This window comes from Octopus bimaculoides, chromosome 19 (assembly GCF_046866305.1).
Source record: "Octopus bimaculoides isolate indiv1 chromosome 19, ASM4686630v1, whole genome shotgun sequence".
Taxonomy (NCBI): domain Eukaryota; kingdom Metazoa; phylum Mollusca; class Cephalopoda; order Octopoda; family Octopodidae; genus Octopus; species Octopus bimaculoides.
Window position 1 is genome coordinate 5,245,709 of NC_142946.1, and position 24,082 is coordinate 5,269,790.

At 37.1% G+C, this 24,082-nt stretch overlaps 1 protein-coding gene across 6 annotated transcripts in view; it reads left to right on the forward strand.

Moving 5' to 3' along the window:
* LOC106869426 (uncharacterized) overlaps positions 1-24,082 on the forward strand; it is a 91,860-nt gene that overhangs the window by 43,308 nt on the left and 24,470 nt on the right. For 4 of the 6 annotated variants that reach the window (XM_089366379.1, XM_089366381.1, XM_089366384.1 and 1 more), the window contains 11 exons: positions 242-4,147; positions 12,601-12,729; positions 13,671-13,790; positions 15,125-15,142; positions 16,622-16,810; positions 17,342-17,449; positions 18,607-18,711; positions 18,928-19,090; positions 20,757-20,857; positions 21,709-21,786; positions 23,147-23,326. In XM_089366379.1, coding sequence (XP_089222505.1) covers positions 242-4,147; positions 12,601-12,729; positions 13,671-13,790; positions 15,125-15,142; positions 16,622-16,810; positions 17,342-17,449; positions 18,607-18,711; positions 18,928-19,090; positions 20,757-20,857; positions 21,709-21,786; positions 23,147-23,326 — 5,097 coding nt within the window. The remainder of the gene's footprint in view (positions 1-241; positions 4,148-12,600; positions 12,730-13,670; positions 13,791-15,124; positions 15,143-16,621; positions 16,811-17,341; positions 17,450-18,606; positions 18,712-18,927; positions 19,091-20,756; positions 20,858-21,708; positions 21,787-23,146; positions 23,327-24,082) is intronic. The other 2 variants (XM_089366380.1, XM_089366383.1) reach the window with 1 other exon arrangement.

Here is a 24,082-nt window from a genome sequence, read left to right on the forward strand (position 1 = left end):
TTTATTCTCTTGGCATAATTACTACCCTATTTGTTTTCACTAAAAATTGGAAAAATTGAATGAACTGTGCAGTTTGCTTGAAAGACAGCTGCGGTAAAATGTGAACGTGTGTATACATACATAGACATGTACACACACAACACACACACACACACATATAGATATATGTGCACATACAAACATACATGTATGTATATCTCTTTACAGGGGTCACTTGTTATATAATTGTGATTTATTTCAGGCAAGTAGAACTGCTGCTGCTGCTGCTACGAAGAAATTAGAAGAAATGATGGTTAAACTGGATCTCTTGGAGGACAGCCATGTTGTCATGGTAGATTCTTTGAACAATAAAGAGGCTGCTTATGAGAAACTCGTGGACGACTATCAAATTATCAAAGATCGTTTAACAGAGAAAATTTCCATCTTAGAAAAATTCCAACTTGAAAAGAACTCGTTAATTGAAAGCATTCAGTCGATGAATGAAGCAGAGTTAAATAGCCAAGCGGAATTAATGGATGTTGGTAAATTGTTAAGTGAATATAAAAACCAGATTGATGAATTAAAACAACAGAATCACCTGGCCAGAGAAGAAAATTCCTCAACAAACGAAGAAGAAATTGCTGTCTTACAAAAGAATTTCTCTGAAAAGGAAGCAAAACTGCAAGAGGCTGAAGACAAAATTCTTGATTACACCAACCGAATTACAGAACTCCAAGGAACAAATGAAAACCTCCAACATGAAAACCACAGTGTTTGTGACCAATATGAGAATTTGGTAAAATACAAAAATGATCTTGAAAACCAGTTAACAGCTTTGAAAGGAGATCTTCAGATTGTGGTTGAAGAACTGAAGCAAGCAAAGGAAGTGGTAGTAAATACCGAAACATTCAAACTTGAGTTGCAGGAAAAAGAAGCAGAATATTCTTCCTTATTGCAAAAATATACTGATTCTGCAGAAGTGGTAAGGTATCTTAAAGAGAAGGTCACGATGTTGGAATCATCCTCTGTCAAAGAATCCACTGATGCAGAAGGTTTAAAAGACGGCTCAGATTCTAACGTTTCTCTGAACGGTGCCGACCAGAAAGTTGACGAGGTCCACTTGGAGAATGCGAAAATGAAGTCAATGTTGGAACAGTTGCTGGAACAGAAGGAGATTGTGGAGTATGAGCTTCATGAATTGAAGGAAGAGACCGAATCTCAAAGAAACCTGTTGCTCAGCAAGACCGAACAGCTAAAAGAATGGGAAAACTTAATGAACATGATGAAGGAGGATAAAGAGAGGGCTTTGGTTGATTTGGAGGAGACGGAACAGCGAGAGCTTCATTGGCGGAACGAACTGGAATTTCTGATGAATTCATTGCATGAAGCATTGAACGAGAGGGACAGTCTACGTGAAGAGATGTTTAAATTGACCGAGAAGGACTGTTCTTCCATCGATGAAATTAACAGAATGAAAAAGAAAGTGGAAGAAATAATTAATGAGAAATGTCGTTTGGAAGCCGAGTTGGTCCATCTTGAGAATGTGTTGCAGAGAACACAGGCAGAGAAAGAGAATCTGGAGAGAGAGAAAGAGTCAATAACAGTTGTAATGCAGTTGGCTGAAGACCACGGGAGGGAAATGTCAGAAGAGAACAAGAATCTTAAGGCTTTTAGTGAAAAATTGTCCTGCGACAAAGAAGAACTCACCAGAACTTTGACAGCTGCCCAAGAAGAATTGGAGGAGTTAAAAGAAAGAGAGAAAGAAACGGCAGAGTCCACTGAGAATATATACTGTCTTGAAGAATCTCTGCGTAAAAGCAGGGAAGAAAGTGAAGCGATTGAGAAAGAGAAATTAAAGGCATTGAGTCAATGTAAAATAAAAGAGGAATATATCGAAGATTTGGAGAAAGCTCTATCAGAGAAAAGTAGTTATGTTCAGGAACTTGAGACCAAAATTATTGAATTGTCAAATTCTCTTTCTTCAATGAAAAGGAAATATGATGACATGAAACTAGAAAATGAAAAATCAGAACAAGTTTTGGAAGAAGCTTGGGTGGAGAAAAGTGAGACTCAGACAAGGTTGAAAGAGGGACTCTTGGAGAAGCAAAGCATTATTGATGATCTACAGAAGACTATCAGTAAGATGCACAGTGCCGCAACAGAAGAAATGAAAATGGTTTATTCAGATAACGATCATTACAGAGTTAAAAATAATGCTCTGAAAAATTCATTCCAGCAATTAGAAGAGCAGCTGAATGTGGTGACCGAAGAGAAAATGGAACTTGCAAATAGTTTGGAAGAGAAACACAGTTTGAATTCTATCTTGGAAGAAAAATTGACCCTTGCCTGTCAGCAGAAGGAAGTGTTGATGGAAGAGAAAGAGAAGCTCATTAAAACGGTGCAAGAGTATGCAGAATCTCTGGAGTGTTTAACTCAGGAAAAACAGGAACTTGTTGAATTGAGGGAAAAATTAAAACTCATTGAGATGAATAAGAAGAACATTGAAGATTCTGATAGTCATTCCAAAGAGATTTTGGAGAAATTTGAGTTTGAACTTCAGGAGAAAGACAAGAAAATGGAAGAACTTCAGGCTGAACTCTGCTCTGTGAGAGATGAAAATTCTAATATAGTTAAAGAAAACGATTGCCTCAAGAAAGATCTCGAAGAACATACTGCAAGAGTTGATTATTTAACCGATCAACTTTCAACGTTGGATCAATTGAAAAACAGCCTCCAACTGGTCCAAACTGCATTTGAGAATGAGAATGAGGAGCGGAAAAAACTGGAATCCAGTCAAGAGAAATTGGTAACCGAGAAAAAATTAATGTCTGAAGATTTTAGTGAAAAACTTGAACAGCTTAAGCAGGCATCAGATCAGCAGACGTCTGTGTTACGTGATGAAATGAACTCTTTGCAATCAGAACTTGTTGAAAAGGGAAAATCTTTTGATGAACTTTCTTTAGAGTTGAATGAGAAAACGGAATTATTGAAAGTAGCTGATGAAGAGATTGAACATTTAGAGAAACTGATAGATGAGAAAAATTTGGTAGTGGAAGATTTAAAGAAAGTCTTAAAAGAAAAATATGATTGTTTATCAGAACTTGAATCTAAACAGAAAGAACTTTGTACATTTAAAGAACAAATTAAAATATCTTCCGAAGAGGAATTGGTCAAATTAAGAACATGTCTTGAAACTTTAGAAGCCAAAACACGGGAAGATGCAGAAACAATAGGACAATTAAATACTCAACTTTCTACAGAAACAAAAGAGAAAGATTCTTTGAAGGAACAATTAGACAGAAATCTAACTGGAGAGGAAATACATCAAAAGAAACAGCAAGAACTTGAAATTTCTTTGAATGAAAGCATATCAAAGACAGCCTCTTTAGAAGAATCGGTAAACAATTTCAAAGAATTACTTGAAAAGAAAGAAATTCTGTTAGAAGAAAAGTCGCAGCTAATCACTACGTTAGAGAATGAAAAACATTCTCTGAAACAGCAGCTGACAGAGAACCAACATCTTGTTGAAGAAGGAACAAATTCTGTGAGGAATGTTAAAGAAGATCTTAATAATGAAATTTCTAAGTCTGAAAATCTTCGCTGTGAGTATGACGAAAAGCTGTCTCAGCTGAATGGAACCATAAAAGAACTGTCAGATAAGGTTTCCTGCTATGAAGGAGAAATCCAGAAATTGGAAAGTTCCAAGACTGAACAAGGATCTAACTTGGAATCAACAACAAGTTCTGTGAAAGATTTGAAAGAATTACTTGAAAAGAAAGAAATTCTGTTAGAAGAAAAGTCGCAGCTTATCACTACATTAGAGAATGAAAGAGATTCTCTGAAACAGCAGCTGACAGAGAACCAACATCTTGTTGAAGAAGGAACAAATTCTGTGAGGAATGTTAAAGAAGATCTTAATAATGAAATTTCTAAATCTGAAAATCTTCGTTGTGAGTATGACGAAAAACTGTCTCAGCTTAATGGAACCATAGTAGAACTGTCAGATAAAGTTTCCTGCTATGAAGGAGAAATCCAGAAATTGGAAAGTTCCAAGACCGAACAAGTATCCAACTTGGAATCAACAATAAGTGCACTGAGAGAACAAGTAGAATGTTTGAGTTCAGATATTAAGACTGTCAAAGAAGAAGAGAAGCTGAAACAAGCTAGTGTAAGTATTGCAGTAATCCACCATGAGATGATCGTGTTGCTGTTATGTTTAAATCTAAATGAAATTGTTGGAGTCCATTGAAGGACTCTTATGTTGATGTCAGTATTAACTGTGAGATGATGATGATGATGGTGGTGGTTGTGGTGGTGACTCTTGATGAGTTGAGTCTGTGGCCCAGCTTCAGTTCCTTGTGGCCATGTTGCTTCCGATGTTTTTCTTGTGTATCTTCATGATGGCTTGACTGCTGTAACCTCATATTCTCTCTCTCTCATTCTCATTTATAATAAGTTATACAGTTTTATACTTAATTTCATTGCAGTTCTTGGATGGATGGATGGTATATTCATTAATGTTCTGTGACTATGCTTTTGATAAAATTCAAGCAAAGTTGCTTCCAATGTAATCCTCCCCTACTCCCCCCCCCCACAAAAAAACAAACAAACAAAAAACAAACAACTAATTTGCATATGTCTATATGAAGTGAAAATTGTTTTTAGTAAAAATAGTCATTTAAGCTACAAAGGTTTTTGTTTTTGCTTTCAGAATTAATAGAAAGAAATGAAATGTTAATCAATAAATCAAAATTTTTTGACTTACATGGAGATAAACCATAAATATAATTCTTGCACATGAGCATATACATATGTGCGTAGAATTTCTTGAGTTCTTGTGTCTAGAAGTTATCAGATCAAATATCTGGAGAAACCAAAGAGCTGCATATATTTGGTTCATGTTCTGTAGCTCCTTAGTTTTTGAGATGGGTATTTATAGTCAGACTAGTTGTACTGCTAGGTACTTTGGGGGAGAATATACACACATACATACATACATACACACATGCACATACATATATATACGCACACACACATATATACACACATACATACATATATACATATATGCACATATATACATATACATACATACATGCACATACATATACACACACATATATACATATACACACATATATACATATACATACATACATACACATACATATATATACACACACACATATACACACATACACACACATATACATATACACACATACATGTATACACACATACATACATACATACATATATATATATATATATATATATATATATATATATATATATTTCTAGATTGACACAGCACCACCTTACTTGGTGTTGAACATGTCCACATCCTTAGGTGAATGGAGCCAAATCGGCGAAAATTTGACAGATTTAAATTTTAAAAAAATAGAGATTCGAGGTGAGAATATTCAAGCCTCCATTGGTAGTTCAGGCCCCATGAATTCTGTGACTAACACACACACACACATATATATAATGTCATTTTTCTTACCTGAATTTCATTTATGCAAATTAGTTTGGTCATTAGTGTATTCTGTTCTTTTTTGCCTATGTCTAAGTATTTCATTTACTGATGACAGCTTTTTAGGTAGAAACAGGTGTCCACAGCTATTCTGTTGTTTTCTTGATACTTGAGATTATCTCCCCTTCTCATTAAGAGTCTCAGAAGGTCTACCTTCTCTGGAAGTGAAGCTAATTTTAATAAATCATCAGTTTGTCTTGTATGTTATTTAGTATACCTTTATTCATCTTTGTTGCTCAGCTGCATGTCACTGACCACTCAGAGTTATTTCTCTTCGCACATTTTCATTCCATTTCATTTCATATGTATATATATATATATATATATATATATATATATATATATATATATATATATATATATCTATGATTAGTGCTTCAACCACAGGTGGAAGTCAGTGTAGCAAGTGACTGACTCTATCAAAATAATATATATATTTGCATATGTGTGTGTGTGTGTGTGTGTGTATATATATATATATATATATATATATATATAGGTATATATATAGGTATATATATAGGTATATATATAGGTATATATATATATGCTTATGTCTTATAGCTGTCAAGTATATGTTTGTACAGAAATGTTTGTGTATTGTAGATATAGTTTATATGTATACATCTACGCACACGCATGTGTGTGTCTGCGTGGATGTATATAGATGCGAGTATATATGAATGTCTTAATTATCATTCATTTTTGTTTTTTTATTGTGTGTGTTTTTGCTGCCATGTGATTTCCCTTTCATTGCTTATGATATGTTCTGATCTCCACGACCGTCCTTCAGCTGATCAGTTTGTCCCTTTTTGCCTGTATCTTGCCAGCATGTTCACCTTTCACCAATTTTCTTCCAGTCTCTCTCATCCTTGCATTCTCATTTAGTTGAATGCTTTATTTGTGTGTGGCACCCCCCCCTCTTTGTGTTACTCCTTTCTGCCTTTCTTTCTCTCTCTCTCTCTCTCTCTCTTTGCTAGAATGTTTCATTATTTGCTTCTGACCACCAGAATGTAAAATACGTTGTCCTCCCTGCAACAACTTTTTCAGCTATTTTTGTATGTTAAACTGCTGCCTGTTTTGTTCTAGTTGTTCGTATCGATCTGTAAGATGCTTTGCTGTGATATTATACAGACAGCTCAAAAAAAAAAAAGAACAACAACAAAAAATAACGATATTCTTTGTTTTATTTGTTTTTAATTTTTGTTTTGTATCTGTTAAAAATTACCTCTTTCAATACACACACGCATGCATGTGCGCACACACAGAGTGGAACCTTAGCAAATTTTAATTCATTGTTGAAAGGTGTTTATCACCCGAAATGTTTGTAAACTAAAACTACTTTTCCTCATCAGAAATTTAAGAGAAGCCACAGCAAATTTGAGCTGAGATGTCCGCTTTGCAAAAGCTAGATAGCAACTGATGATTTCCTGCTGAAACTCTCAGCTTGTTGCCAACTGTTGTTGATGGCTTGTGTGTTCATTACTCGAGACACCATCTGTCACCTGAGATGTTTTAGGTTTTGAAAAATTGTTTGCAAACCAATTTGTTCATGATGGGAGGTTGTCATAAACTGAGCTTCCATTGTGTACATGTGTGTGTGTGTGTGTGTGTGTATATATATATATATATATATATATATATACACACACACACACACACACATATATATATATTATCATTAAATCATAAATCCGAAAGAGAAGCTTATTCGAAGTTAGAGTAATTAGATAAAGATAGTTATGGTCAGTCTGTGTGGTGACCCAGTGTTTCATGTCCATAAAGCACTTAGCTTTAGAGCATTTCTTCAATCTCTAATCGCCTGGTGGCCTCATAATCATCATCATTTAGTGTCCATTTTCCATGCTGGCATGAGTTAGATGGTTCGACTGGAACTGGTCACAGAGAGAGAGAGAGAGAAAGAAAGAGAGTAAAAAACAAGTCCCCCCCCCCCCCCACATAAATTGAAGTATAAAGTAGAGAAGTGAAAATGAACTTGGAGTCTTTAAGAAGATTTATTTACATTAGCACAACTTGTTTTACAATTTCATGGTTTTCAAAAGTAGTGTCAGATAGCATGACAGTTTATATCATTGCTCGGTGTCCCTCCACCTCAAACTACTTTTTGAATTGTAAAATGAAATTGTGAAAACAGTTACAATATTGTAAATAAATCTTCTTAAAAACTCCAAGTGCGTTTTCAACTTCATGTCTTTGTACGCATGCATGCACACACTGACAGAAAGAGTGCATTAAAATTGCATTGGGCAGTGGAAAATTCAACATTTTAGACCAAGTCCTCCTTCAAGGAAAAGTTGATAGGAATGAAGTTCAGAAGGACAGTAGAGTTTTACATCCTTTATATTTAAGAGACTGGCTGCAACTTTTTCTTGAAGGAGGGCTCTATCCAAAATGCTGGATTTTTCATTCCTCACAATAATTTCACCGTACTCTTTCTGTTCATTTTTCTAATAATGCAAGTCTTGTGATGGAGACCACCACTAGCCTCTTTTGATTGTATTTTATCTTTTATCTATTTATCATCATCAAGATTTAACGCCTGTTTTTACATGCTGGCATGGGTTGGATGGCTTGACAGGAACTGGCAAGGCCAGGGGGCCACACCAGGTTCCATAGTCTGCTTTGGTTTAGTTTCTACAACTGGAATCCCCTTGAGTTTGTTCTCAGAGCTGGTCTTCATCCGAAGACTGCTTTCAGCAATTGACTTAAAACATAACTGAGTATTTAATATGAAAATTTAAACTTGGTTAAGCATTCGCTCTTTCCTGCCCTAGCATTAAACCATTTAGTCCTTTAGTACACACATTCACACACACTGACTGACAAATAGCTTAACACTCTCAACGGCAATTGGATTAGTTTGGTGTCAGTTGCTCTTTAATAATACATTAATTCTTATTGTGTTCAAACTTCTTTTTTTTCTGGCTAAACTAATTATATTTCCATGTGTCTAATAATAATATCAATAACAATAGTGATTACTGTTTAATAATTAACCACCACAGCAGTAGTAATAATAATAATAGTAATAATAAGCTATTTACCTGCAGGCTTTTTGTTGTTGTCTCTAATCTTTTGTGTTATTTACCGCTGCTGCTGCTGATTCAGGATCCATTTTGGTTGTTGGCAAAAATCTAATGAAATGAGAGAGATAATAAGTTTGGCTAATTAAACAACGAAGAAAACCCACTGGAAGTTTTTGACTGTGTCCCTTAAATCTGGGACTACTGGAGAACGAATTAGGAACTTATAAATAAGTCCCTTAACTCTAAGGCCACTGGACTAGCAGCCGAGGGTTTGTGATCCAATCCCTTAACTCTGTGGTTGCTGGATTAGTAGGTGGGAGTCTATGATCCAATCCCTTAACTCTAGGGTCACTGGATTAGCAGCTGGGGGTTTGTATCTGAGACTAAGCTCCTTAACTTTTTTGATACCAACCCACCAGAGACTGCCCCTTGTCCTATGGTTCAAACTCCATGTGTTAAAGCGATCTTAAAACCTTCCATCAGGAATTTTTTGTAAATTTAAGGTCTAAATACCATATTAATTAATAACAAACTTATTTTACTAAATTCTTCATTATTTTCAAAATTAATTGAAACAAACAAAGTGCATTTCAACAGAAAATATGGTAACAAAAAGATTATTATTATTATTATTATCATCATTATCACTGCGATGATGATGATGATGATGATGATGATAGCAAGCTGGCTGAAGCATTAGAATGTTGGAAAAATATTTAAAAAAATCCTTGCTGTATTTGTTCTAGTTCTTTACATTGTGAGTTCAAATCCTGCCGGGTTCAACTTTGCATTTTATCTTTTTAGAGTCTATAAAATAAAACACCAGTCATCGTTATTTTTTAATTCTGTCTTCCATTCTGCCACAGATTGGATGGTTTGACAGAGTGTGACAAGCCAGAGGACTGTGCCAAGTCCCAGTATCTGCTTTGACTTGGTTTCTATGGCTGGATGCCCTTGCTGACACCAACTCATTTCCAGAGTGTACCAGGTGATTTTCTTATGGTACCAAGTCTAGAGAGATTGAATTGTCTTCAGACAGGACCATATGTACCCCACAGCCCTACACTTTCTTTAATTGATTTACCAATCATTTTACAAAGTGTACTGGGTGCTTTTGTCTTGGTACCAAACATGTCCCACGCCTTGGGTTAGCTGTCTTTCGTGTCATAACCAGTAAATAAAAAGGTATTTCCTTCAGTTTCAATGATGACTATTCAGTTGTTTGATCTCAGCTGATTTATCTGCCCATTGAATTAGCATGTGAGTGGCTGAGTATTCCACAGACACTTGTGGTGTACCCTTTGTGTAATTCTCTGGCAGGAACCACATGACACTGTGCAATAGAAGGCTGGACCTTTAATTTCCAGATACAACCCCTCTAATGTGATTCACCTAACTTCCATCTACCCTGATTCATTCACAAGGCTTAGATAAAACCAAAGCTGTTGTAAATGTCCTGTGCCCAAGATGCCACACTGCAGAACTGAACCTAGGACCTTATGGTAGCAAAACAAACTTCTTAACCATTTAGCCATGCTGTTTCCATAGAAACCAGTTTAAGACAACTAAATAGACCGGTCCTCTGTTATGTTTAGTTAATGTGTATTTAGGTTAATGTTTAACAAATAGTTACTGTTATTCAAAATAATGAAAGATGAAGACATCGTTATGTGTCAATGTTTGCGGCATTAATTAGCTTTTGAATATCAGCTGTTGTATGAAGTGTTATTCCATTGAACCAATCATTAGTTCGAGATGATGTTGGTATTTGCTTTACTGCTGAGTAGACTTTAGAACCGGTTTGTTGTGCTTTGCTTTTGATTTATTAGTTAGAAATTGATTTTTAAAAATTTATTTCTTTATTTGTGATGTCAGTCAACATAGACAGATGTTTCTGTGTCTTAGGAAAACATTAGCATAAAACGTGTTCTATCTTTAGTATAAAACTTGTTCTACCTTTAGCATAAAACTTGTTCTACCTTTAGTATAAAACTTGTTCTACCTTTAGTATAAAACTTGTTCTACCTTTAGTATAAAACTTGTTCTACTTTTAGTGTAAAACTTGTTCTACCTTTAGTATAAAACTTATTCTACTTTTAGTGTAAAACTTGTTCTACCATTAGTATAAAACTTGTTCTACCTTTAGTATAAAACTTGTTCTACCTTTGGTATAAAACTTGTTCTATCTTTGGTATAAAACTTGTTCTATCTTTGGTATAAAACTTGTTCTATCTTTGGTATAAAACTTGTTCTATCTTTGGTATAAAACTTGTTCTATCTTTGGTATAAAACTTGTTCTATCTTTGGTATAAAACTTGTTCTATCTTTGGTATAAAACTTGTTCTATCTTTGGTATAAAACTTGTTCTATCTTTGGTATAAAACTTGTTCTATCTTTGGTATAAAACTTGTTCTATCTTTGGTATAAAACTTGTTCTATCTTTGGTATAAAACTTGTTCTATCTTTAGTAAATTCACAAGTTCTGCGGACACTTGTTGGTCTTGTTTCCTATAAATCTTGTTTAGTGTCAATTCAGAAGGTGCCTGACCGCTTGGTTAGAGTGCTGCAGTTACGATCGTAGACCAGATGGAGTGATTCTTGGACTGGGCAGCACCTGAGCAAAACACATTCCATGTTGCTCCAGTCCACTCAACTATAAAAGAGCAACTCTGTGATAGACTAGCGTCCCATCCAGGGGGAATGTTATGATCTTGGTCACTTAGACTCTATGGAAATGGGGTAATTGGCCAGGTGAGTCTTAGGACTCAACAGAGAACTGCCCAATAATGTCGAGTAAACCCACAAGCAGGAGAGATGCTTGTAGGTCTTGTTTCCTATACAGCTTTTTCCATCTCTAGCAAACCCACAAGGAATACAGACCCTTTTCTTTTTAATATTGTTCCCTTAACCTTGGACCATAAGCGCCAGAGTGGCTGTGTGGTAAGAAGCTTGCTTCCCAACCACATGGTTCCAGGTTCAGTCCCACTGCTTGGCACCTTGAGCAAGTGTCTTCTACTATAGCCTCGGGCCAACCAAAGCCTTGTGAGTGGATTTTGTAGATGGATACTGAAAAAAGCCCATTGTGTGTTTGTGTTTGTATCCCCCACCATCGCTTGACAACCAATGTTGGTGTGTTTACATCCCCTTAACTTAGCTGTTTGGCAAAAGAGACTGATAGAATAAGCACTAAGCTTACAAAGAATTAATCTTGGGGGTCGATTTGTTTGACTAAAGGCGGTGCTCCAGTATGGCCACAGTCAAATGACTGAAACAAATAAAAGGATAAAAAGGATAACCCTTGTGTTACCATATTGGTACACTTCCTTTGTTTCAATTAATCATGAGCGTTGGGCCTCATGGATGCAATGACAAAAGACAGAGACCTCTGGCATATTGCCCTGCTTGAGAAGAAGACCCATCAAGCCAAGTGAAATCGTAGTTGTGGCTGATACTGGTGTCACGCAACTGGCACCAGGATTTGAACTCAAAGCAATGAAAGTTGGAACAAATACCACAAGGCATTTGTCTGATATTAATAATTCTTCCTTTTCTTGTGAGCGCTAAAATAGCCACAGGTACCTGTTGAGTACTGGAGTTGATATATCCAACTTAGCTACTCCCCTAAAATGATTTGTCTCGTTCCAAAATTATTATTATTATTATTATTATTATTATTATTATTATTATTATTATTATTATTATTATTATTATTATTGTTATTGTTATTCTGGGCAAAATGTTTAGCTGTATCTTGTCTGTTTTTACATTCTGAGTTCAAATCCTGCCAAGATCAACTTTGCCTTTCATCATTTCGATGTCAATAGAATAAGTACCAGTTAAGTACTGGGGGTTGTAATCAACTTATCCCCCCCCCAAATACTGGCCTTTTGCCAAAATTAAGTCATTATTATTATTATTATTATTATTGATTGTATAAGAAAATGAAATGTTGTAAATAAATATTCTTTAGGCTAAGTTTTCGAAACTGAGGTGTCTGTAATATTTAAATCATATCGAAGGATAATTTCCTTTTTTTAGGCTGTTGAAAACATGGATGAGAAATTGTCTTCATTAAAAGAGTCTTTGAAAGAGAAAGATGATTTGAACACCAAACTAAAGGCACTTGCTGTGAAAAGCAAAAAACAAGTGGAAGAGTTAAAGCATCAGGTATGTGGAATGAAAACCATAATTTCTGTTGAATAAGTTCTAATACAGATACCATCCTTGATGTGCAGGTAAGAAGTTTGATTCCAAACGACATGGTTTAGAGGAGAAGCTGTCCAAAATGTAGAAGAGTTTTAAGACAGAAGATCTGATCCCAAATATTGTCTTTTTGAATATGTTGCTCTCTCTTAGACTTAGGAATTCCAAGAGACCATTATTTAGCTGATATATTGTAACTGAGACATATTCCTAGATAAAGAGGAAATGAGTTTTCTTTAAGTTTAGAAAAGAATGGTTTCTGAAGGTTATAGTGTGTGGGTGCTGTAAAGGTAGTAGTAGTTAGTGGTTAGTTTACATTGTATTGTTATGACTCCTGTTGTGTTACAGTGTGTAACACTGGGCAGTGATGTGTGTGTGTGTGTGGTGAAACAATGTAGAAGATAGTCTTATGGACTTATCAGTCTATTCTATGCCATTTTGACTGAATTGTCAGTGAGGTTATACTTTGCTGATGATGCAAAAATAAGGCAGAAACACGTCTAGCCCCATAGAATTTAAACTGGCCATATCTGGCCAAAATATTTTACCTGTTTTATCTTCATAACAGCTAGATCCAGCCTCTCACACCTAGCCTACAATGTCATTCTAAAAATATAGTCACATCGTTGAAATGTTGAAGCTACAAGACAAAGCATGATTAATTCAAAATAATGTGAATAAATAAGGATTACCTTTGACAGAATAATCTGAATGCTAAAGGGCTAGGGGTGTCTTTCCTGTAGAGGATCTGAGCACAATGTGGCCCTCAGTCCATGCATGTTCTACTTTAGTTAACTTCAGTGCTTGTAATGTCATTACAAGAACAACAACAACAGAAAAAAAGAAAGAAAATAGTTAAATATTTTCATTGGTGTTTGTTTTTTTTTTTTCTGGTTAATTTACAGATGGAAAAGTTGAAAGAAGAGAAACTAGCCATGGAGAAGAAAATGAAGGTTTCTTATGAAAAGCTGTGTCGAGTTGAGAACCAAAATATCGAGTCTGGAATACTTTCCACAAATTATGCAGTAAGTTTCTGTGTTTAGCAACATAGTATATTGTTTCTTTTTTATATATATATATATATATATTTTTTTTTATCTCTTGTGATGCAACAGGTGACCTCGGAAGTACATAGTTGCTGGCCCTCGATTTAAACATGGGTTTTGTCGTTTCACAAACTGCAAGAGGTCCTCCCTAATGCCAGTAGCATGCAATAAGCACAACTACATGCTATAAAGTGTTTGGTGTTAGGAAAGGCATCCAGTCATTGAAATCCTGCCAGAGCAGACCCTGGGGCACAAAGCAGTCCTTGGACCCATCAGATTCTGTCAAACTGTCCAACCCATTCCAGGATGGAACACAGATGTTCGGTGATGATGATGATATTTCAGTTCACTTCATATTCTTGCTTGATGAGGCTGGGGTCATCTCAAGTTAGTGGTCCCAAAAATGTCACCATGTCCACCAATGCTCTCTGTTGGTGACCCCATGCTGTTGAGCTTCTGGAGATCTTCTTCAATCACTCCCAGCAATCTAGTGTGGGACCTGCCATGAGGCCTCTTCCAGCCCACAACTGCTGTGTCCAATGAGAGTAAAGCCCTGGTAGGATGATCTAGCGGGAGACATACCAGCGCATGCGACGATGAGGATGAGGAGGATGAGGATGAAGTTATGAGGTTTTCTTCTCTTCAGTTTCCTGTTCTTTTCACCGTTTATGGAGGTCAATCAGAAATGTATTTCGGACCCTGAGGTCATTATTTGTCATTAAGTTTCCCAGGTTTCAAAGTGAAATGAAATTATTATAACTATAGCATAGTCGTAGGCGTGGCTGTGTGGTAAGTAGCTTACTTATCAACCACATGGTTCCAGGTTCAGTCCCACTGCATGGCATCTTGGGCAAGTGTCTTCTAGTATAGCCTTGAGCCGACCAAAGCCTTGTGAGTGGATTTTGTAGATGGAAACTGAAAGAAGGCCGGTGTGTATATGTATATATATATATATATATAATATGTATGTGTGTATGTTTGTGTGCTTGTGTTTGTCCTGTCACTATCGCTTGACAATTGATGTTGGTGTATTTACAACCCCGTAACTTAGCGGTTCGACGAAGAGGCCAGAAGCTAGTAACTGACTCATCGGACTCCAACGAAAGTTTAAGATCACTCACACCAACATTTTCATCCTGCCAAAGTTCATGTCCAGAATTGAACCCATGACATTATAACTGGACTCAATGTCCTAACCACTTGGCCACTTCACACGTGCATGTGTGCACACACACGCACTCACACACACACACACACACACACACATTAATTGCAGAGTTTGTGATTTAGATATTGTTTTCTTGTTTCCATAGGTTGAACATAGTTCCAAGGTAATTAGGGCGATTATTTTTCTACCTTTTGGCTTTTTTTTTTCTAACAATGTGGGCTATAATAATACAATGTCATCGTCTTGGTTCCTTTGCTTTGGGTTTCATTAAACTCATTGTGGTGGTCTTTGGATGGCACATTCCATAAAGACTGCCAGATTTTTATCTGTTTTGCTTTGCGTCTTAGTAACATACCTCTGTTTGTCTGTCTCTCTTTCTCTCTCTGTCTCTGCCCCCTCCTTCTGTATTTATATGTCTCTCTATAACACTCTGTCCGTCTCTTTCTATCTCTCTCTCTGTTTCTTAGTCTCTCTATCTCTCTTTACATTCATTTATCTGTCCATCTGTCTCTGCCTGTCACTCTCTTTCAATCTGACTGTGTCTGCACACAGGAGCTCATCCAACAACTGATGAACAGGGCCTTGGGTTTAATCCAGAAGGCTATGTGAAGCTGCTAGAGACTGCAGTCTGACCCTAGAGCAACCCTGGCTGGAGATGGTCGCTGCAGGAAGGCCATATGTGTGGCAGCAGGATTCACCTCTTTGCCATACCGCCAAAAAGAACCAGAAATGGTTGTCAGAAAATTTCTATGGTGAGCAAGATGGAGGTGTTTGAAGATCCGAGACAGTGAGGAATGCATGTTCCAGGTTCTGGGGCTGTCTTTGAGGCAGTGGTGGAAGCTGAGTGCAGCTCCTTTGAATAGACTGTTATCTCCCAGCCATAATTCAGTTTTGATAGTTTTTGACTTCATTTTTGAATGGGATATTGTTTTTTTTCTTTTTAATCTTTCATGCAAACTGTCAAAGTTGGTCCAAACACCTTGTCTACCAAACTATTTTTTGTTGAGGTATGTCATGCTTGAAACTACGTTTAGTTGAGACATGTCAAGTTTATTGAAGCAATGTGACTTGCAGAAAGTGCCAATTCTGTTTTGGTAGTTTTTATTCTTAACATCATTACTGGAATAATCCTAAAATTTAATTTCACAGTTAAATGGTTAAGAATTTGGAAGGAGATAGGAAGCAATCAATTTTCTCCTTATTAATCTGGTGTTTGGAACTTAATTTTGAAATGGTCTTACATAAAATCATAATAGGAAATATTTATTACAAATATTGTCTCCCTCTCATTATACCCTCTCATCATTGTCTTTCTTTCTCTCTCATCAGACCCTGCCATTACCGTTTCTTCCCTTTTTCTTTCTAGCCCTATCTCCCTTTACTTCTGCCTGTTTGCTTCAAACTCTAATTTCTCTCTTTCGCCTGACTTCATCTTCTGCTGTTGCATATTTGTAATCTCCGACATCTAAAACCTAGGAATCCAAAGAAATTTTTTCAAAAAAATGCATTTTTGAAGATGAGGCGCGAAACTGCATTGGCCCCACAAATTATCCACAGAAATTAGAAGCAGCACAAGCTCCCATGTAAATGTTCTGAGAATAAAAGCAATGTTGACCTTTTTTTTTTGTGATTATCTTTTCAGTGTCTGCAGCAAGAATATGACAAGTTGCATGACAATTGGGAAGATGAGAAGGAAAAATGTCAGAAACTTGAGAAGGACTTGCAGCAGACCGTGTCCGAGCTGACGGATCTCAAATTGAAGCATATCAGCTTGAAAGAGGACAAGGATAAGGTCAACCAGCAGTTGGAGGCCATGTTGGCTGAGAATAAGGTAAGGCATGCAAATAACTTCCAAGTTCTTCATCATCGTTAGCATCATCATCATCATAGCCATCAACTTCATCGCTGTTGTCGTCATAGTCATTGTTATTACATCATAACCATCACCGTAACTATCATTATTGTCATCACTACCAACCCATCACCACCACCACCACCACCACCTATAATCATGTCCACTGTTGTTGGTGGCGACAGTGGTGGCACCAGCCCATTGTCACCACCATGACCCATTGTCATCATCATTATATACATTATCCTCCTATCTATGATCATCATTGGCATTGTCATCATTACCACCACCACCACCATAAACACTCATTATTATTACCATCGTTATCTGTAACATCATGTACATCACTGTCTCATTTTTCTTTGTCATTGTCCTGCTGCTCCTCTTCCTCCTCCTCACTCCTCATCTTCATCATTATCATCACCAATTTGCTGTCTTTTAGACACACATCAAACAGTGTCTGGTCTAATGTATTTTTGCTAAACAAATGCCAACATTTTCGTGTTTCAGTCTTTAGAAAACCAAATCAGTGAAATAAACTCCAAAGTGAATCTTCTGGAGAAAGACAAAGATTCTCAGAGGATTCAAAAGGAGGAAATCTTGAAAGAGAAAACTGAGGTAATCGATTTATATTTAGCATTAACCTAGTCATTACCTCTTTGTCTCTACATCTGTTTCGCTGGTGTTTTTTGTTTGTGGTGTCTTCTGTCTTTTGGTTTGTAGTCTTCTTAAGTGTGTTCCTCTTTTTCTCTTTCTGCTCTTGGATTGTCTTTCTTGAAGGAGCCTTTGTGCTGTCACTTGACCTGCTGGAAATAACAACCAATTTTCCCTCAAATCACATCCTACCATTTTAACCATTTAGCATTTAGTCTGGCCATATCTGGCCTAAATATTCTACCTGTTTTATGTTAAAACTGATCAGATCCAACATCTCACACCTACCCTACAATGTCATTCTAAAAATATACAAACATGCCATTGAAATCTCAAAGCTACGAAATAACGTGTGATTAATTCAAGACAATGTGAATAAATAAATAATACATTTCGTTAGAAAATCTGAATGCTAAAGTGTTAAACAATCTGAGAAAAAGAAGATACAAGTGCAGGCATGGCTGTATGGTTGAGAAGTTCACTTTGCAGCCTCATGGTTTCAGGTTCAGTCCTACTGCACAGCACCTTGAGCTAGTGTCTTCTACTACTGTCTTGGGCTGACCAAAGCCTTGTGAGTAAACTTGGTCGAGTGAAACTGTATAGAAGTATTTTATGGCCTTGGAAACCCCAGCATTTGAATGCAGGAAACCCTGGCATTCGGATGCAGGAAACCCCGACATTTGGATGCAGGGAACCCTGACATTCGGATGCAGGGAACTTCGACATTTGGATGCAGGAAACCCTGGCATCTGGATGCAGGAAACCCTGGCATCTGGATGCAGGAAACCCTGGCATCTGGATGCAGGAAATCCTGGCATTCGAATGCAGGAAACTTTAACATTCGGATGCAGGAAACTCCAGCATTTGGATGCGGGAAACCTTGGCATTCGGATGCAGTTTTAATAAAATAAAATATAAAGTGGGATTTCCGTGAAAGCATATCAGACGATGTGTGACATTGTATTTGGTCCTTATGTCTGGAACAAGGTGTTTAGAATATGTGTGTTGTAAATTGAAGGAAAGGGTGAAGGGTGTTGCTGTCTCTATCAGAGTCTGTGTTGTTTGCTGTTGTGGTCTGAGATGAAATACTCAGCAAAAAGAACCTGGTTGCTTTTCTCTAGATTGCTGCCAAAGTCCTGGAACTTGAAAATCAACTGGAAGCTGTTAACGCAGAGAAGTCTAAGTCACTTAACAAACTCCAAGAACAATTGCAGACGGCTAAAATAGTAAGTTCTATTATTTTTGTACAGTTTGTATTTTAAAATCTCTGTTTGTATCATCACCACCATCATTATTCTGATGTCCTTTTTTTTTCCATTCTTGCATGGGTGGGTATGTATGTATGTATGTATGTATGTATGTATGTATGTATGTATGTATGTATGTATGTATGTATGTAATGTTTCACTGCTAATTTTCGCATTTGTCTGCTACAATTTCAGGAAGCTACTCAGAACAGTATGATGGATCTGGAAATTGCAGATTACGAACGCACTGTCAAATCTATTCAAGACCAACTTGGTGAAAAGGAGAGCAAAATCACCGAACTCACAAATGATGTCAAACATTGTGAAGAACGCATTAAAACTCTACAAAAAGAAGTTGGTTAGTTGGTTTTTTTTTAATTAATACTTTCCCAGTAATTCTGCTCTAATGACCTATCTATTCTCATTGACTAATCTTTTTTTACTTTGGCCAAATTTTAACATTAATGTTCCACTGTTTGATAAAGGCACCTGTCCTCATTTCTGTATGGAATATCAGGAATGGTAAGGCGTTGGTTCTGTTGTGCAATTGAGTATCAGAGACCTCTCTGAGGCACTGGTTCTATTATTTTGTGAATTCAACTGGAATAGAATTCATTATTCATTTCTTTGAGTTTAATTAACTCTTTCGTTTCCATATTTCTGTTGAGATGCTCTCTGCTTTTTTCAATTAATTTTAATTATGACAAAGAATTTAGTAAAATAGCTTAGTTATCATTCAGCTAGTGTTAGGAACATAAATTGTGACTAAGGTTTGGTGGAAGATTTTAATTCAGAACTTATGAAAATAAGACATTTGTACTACAGAGCCAGAGGTGCTTTCAGCCAGGTTGATATCAAAAGGGTTAAATAAGTTCTAGACATGTAATAGAGCTGATTGTATACACCTAACTCGTTTCCATGTGTATAGGGAGTTTGTTGTGTAATTAAAGTAAACCGCTATTATTATTATTATTATTATTATTATTATTATTATTATTGCTCCGTTGGATGTGTAATGTCAATGTGAATACCCGTCAGAGTGTAAGTATCTTGAGAGAAAAGCTGAACATTAGAAGCATCAGTTGTGGTGTGCAAGAGAGACGATTGCGCTGGTATGGACATGTGGTGAGAATGGATGAGGATAGCTGCGTGAAAAAGTGCCACACCCTAACAGTTGAGGGAATCCGTGGAAGAGGTAGGCCCAGGAAGACCTGGGCTGAGGTGGTGAGGCAAGACCTTCGTACATTGGGCCTCACCGAGGCGATGACTACTGACCAACACCTTTGGAAATGTGCTGTGCGTGAGAAGACCCGGCAAGCCAAGTAAGATCGTTGCCAGTGCCCCTGGACTGGTTCTTGTGCGGGTGGCACATGAGATGCACCATTTTGAGCGTGGCCGTTGCCAGTACCGCCTGACTGGCTCCCGTAGGATTTTCGAGCGAGATCGTTGCCAGTGCCCCTGGACTGGCTTGTGCGGGTGGCACATAAAAGACACCATTTCGAGCGTGGCCGTTTTCGTGCGGGTGACACGTAAAAGCACCCACTACACTCTCTGAGTGGTTGGCGTTAGGAAGGGCATCCAGCTGTAGAAACTCTGCCAAATTAGACTGGAGCCTGGTGTTGCCATCCGGTTTCACCAGTCCTCAGTCAAATCGTCCAACCCATGCTAGCATGGAAAGCGGATGTTAAACGATGATGATGATGATGATGATTATTAAAATTTTGAGCTGGCAGAATCAGTAGAACGCTGGGCAAAATGCTTAGTAGTATTTCTTATGGCTTTTGATTCTGAGTTCAAATTCCACTCAGGTCATCTTTGCTTTCCATTCCTTTGGTGGTGGTGGTGGTGGTGGGTCAATAATATAAATACCAATTGAGCACTGGGGTCAGTGTAATTGACATCTCCACCCATCAAAATTGCTGGCCTTGTGCCAAAATAAGAAAGGATTATTATTATTATTGTTATTGTTATTAATATTATCAAGATTTTCTGAAAATTGTCATTGTGTAAAATTTAATTTTTAGATTATGTTGACGAACAGAAAGTGCAAGCTGAAGATCGAAGTCAAAAATTAAAACAGCTTCTAATGAAAGCAAAGAAAGATTTGGCAGATTCTAAGAGACTTGTGAGTAATGGTCCTTCTGTCTTCATAACGCAATTCTTAATTTGGTGTGGGTTTTGGTTGTTTTGCAAACCATGTTGTTTTGGGTTCAGTTCCACTGTGCAGCACCTTGAGCAAATGTCTTCTACAATAACCCTTGGTTGACCAATGCTTTGTGAGTGAATTTGGTCGATGGAAACTGTAGAGAAGCCCATTGTGTGTGTGTGTATGTGTGTGTGTATGTTTGTACATGGGTGTGTCTTTGTATTTGTGTTTCTGCATCTTGTCTTTATTTGACACTGTTTGATGACAACTGGTGTTTGTTTGTTTACACCCATATAACTTAGTAGTTTAGTAAAAATAAAGACTGATTGAGCAAGTACTAGACCAGTGCTACTCAAAGTGGTGGTCCGCGGACCAGTGCCGGTCCATGAGCCATCAGCTGCCGGTACGTGACGAGTTTCCAGAAAAGAAAGAAACATCATAAAATGCTTCTGTAATATTGTTTTATTTGTTTACAAAATGAATATAAAAAAAAATTGTCAACTTTTATTATATCCATTATATATATTTTGTTTCTGGTATAAATTAATATTGCTAAGAGATATTACCAGTTCCTGGCACATTGGAACCGGTAATATCTCTTAGAATAAGTACTAGGCTTACAAAGAATAAGTCCTGGGGTTGATTTGTTCGACTAAAGGCAGTGCTCCAGCATGGCTGCAGTCAAATGACTAAAACAAATAAAAGAATTAAAAAAAAAGAATATTTTTGAATCGAAAACTAAACAAAAACAAAAAACAAAACAAAAACAAAAAAAACAAATTGGACAATGATTGATTAAATTTAATATTTTAAAACATTTTCTCTGTTAGGAAAATGAGCAGAAGACATGTGAAGCTCAGTTGAGAGGCCAACTGGAGCATTTCACGCAACAGATGGAAGAATGCAAGGTAAGTCTATAGACGCAGGTGTGCAAGGGAAACGCCCTGAAGAATATTAGTTGAATGTTGAATTTTGTTTATTTAGTTATTTGTGTATTTCTTTAGTTGTCTCTGTTCCTTGTTTGGTGTCATTTGTTCAAAGAGGTTTTTGTGTGTGTGTGTGTGTGTGGGGGGGGGGAACGATGTAAATTGTTTCAATACCAAAGCAAATTTGTTACATATAAAGATATATATTGCTCATAGATGTTACCCATGTTGTTGTTGTCATCATTGTTGTCTTCCCAATCCTCTGCCTCCACTCACTCACTCCTCCTCCACTTCCTCCTCCTCCTCCTCCTCTCTTCTTCTTCCTCCTCCTCCTCTCTTCTTCTTCTTCCTCCTCCTCCTCTCTTCTTCTTCCTCCTCCTCCTCTCTTCTTCTTCCTCCTCCTCCTCTCTTCCTCCTCCTCCCTTCTTCTTCCTCCTCCTCTCTTCTTCTTCCTCCTCCTCTCTTCTTCTTCCTCCTCCTCTCTTCTTCTTCCTCCTCTTTCTCCTCCCCTTCCTCCTCTTCAGGGTAGGCAGTTGGTGACGTTTTTGTAGTAAAACACACAAAAAATAAGCTCAACACAAGCACGTAACTGAGTTGGATGCAGATTATTTTGGATGCATTTAATATGTACATTTCAAGTGGTTATGTAGCAACTTACGTAGATGCCACTCTCTCCAGGTGTTACAAGCAAAATGATAAATTGTTCTGCATTAAGGCATAATACCAAATATATTTGTCTGTCTGTCTGTTTGACCGTCCATCCATTTGTTTGTCTGTTCATCCGTCCATCCATCTGTTGGTGCCCTGTGAAAAGCATCCAGTATACTCTGTAAAGTTGTTGCTGTTGGGAAGGGCAGATAGTAGAGCTTGGTATAGTCTTCTGACTTGCCAGCTCTTGTCAAACTGTCCAACTTAGGTCAACATGGAATGCAGATGCTAAATGATGTTGATGATTGTCATATGTATACATATAACACAGACACACACACACACACACACACGAGGCGCTGCTGGAAAGTTCCTGGCTTTGAGTAAAAGAAAATGCAGGAGGATCAGTTAATTATGATTTTATTCAACATATTCCTTTCTCAGATTCACACACTTATTGCAGCGGTCCTTCAGTTTTTCTAAGCCCTGTGAAAGAACTTGGAAGGTTGGGTCTCCAACCATGCCTTTTATGATACCCTGAAAGCCAGGAACTTTTTAGCACCCCCTTGTGTGTGTGTTTGTGTATATATATATATATATATATATATATATATATATATATATATATATAATGCTTCATTGCTATTTTGACTGATACACTCATTGTATTTTCACATATGTTTCTCCATTCCAGCTGCAGATGTCCGAGATGAGTGTTGAGAATCATAGCCTCGAAGAACGGCTGAAAAGCACAACTGAAGTGCATCAGAGATCGATGAAAATCCAAGAGAAACAAGTTCAATCTCTACAGCAACAGCTGGATGATGTGCAGGCACAACTGAATTCAGTTCAGAATGACTATGAAGGCTACAAGGTGAAATGTCTAATTATTTCTTGTATTATTATTATTATTATTGTTGTTGTTGTTATGGTAGCTTGTTGGCAGAATCGTTAGCACACCGGGCAGAATGTCTAATGGTATTTTCTCTGTCTTTATGTTCTGAGTTCAAATTCCGCCAAGGTTGACTTTACCTTTCATCCTTTTGGGGTCAATAAATTAAGTACCAGTTGTGTACTGGGGTCAATCTGAGTGACTGGCCACCCACTTCCCCAAAATTTCAGGCCTAGTGCCTATCGTAGAAAGGATTGTTGGGAGATGCTGTTTATGAACTTGAGTTGCTAAGAGCTTAATATTGACTGATTTACATATTACAATGCATTCTTGGGTGCTAGTTTAATTAGTCAATTACTGGTGCATTGATAAATGACAATAGGATCTTAGTCAGTCTTGAGAGAGAGCCACATGGTAAGTTCACTAGTGCTGGAACCAAAAAATTGGAGCATGATGCAGTCTTTGGACCAGTCAGATCTGACCAAACTGTCCAACCCATATCAGCATGGAAGGCATATTTTAAAAGATGATATGATGATGACGTATAGATTTTTTTTTTTATCAACACTGAATGTATAGATAAACGTTAGGACAATGTTGTATTTATTCACCAAATCTTAGTGGACAGTTTGTGGTGCAGTGTAAGCAGTGAAACAAATCTCTGTTAATACTCCAGTAATTTAGAGACAGCAATGTTAGACTACTTAACAGGAATTAAGGAATACTTTGCATCTTTTC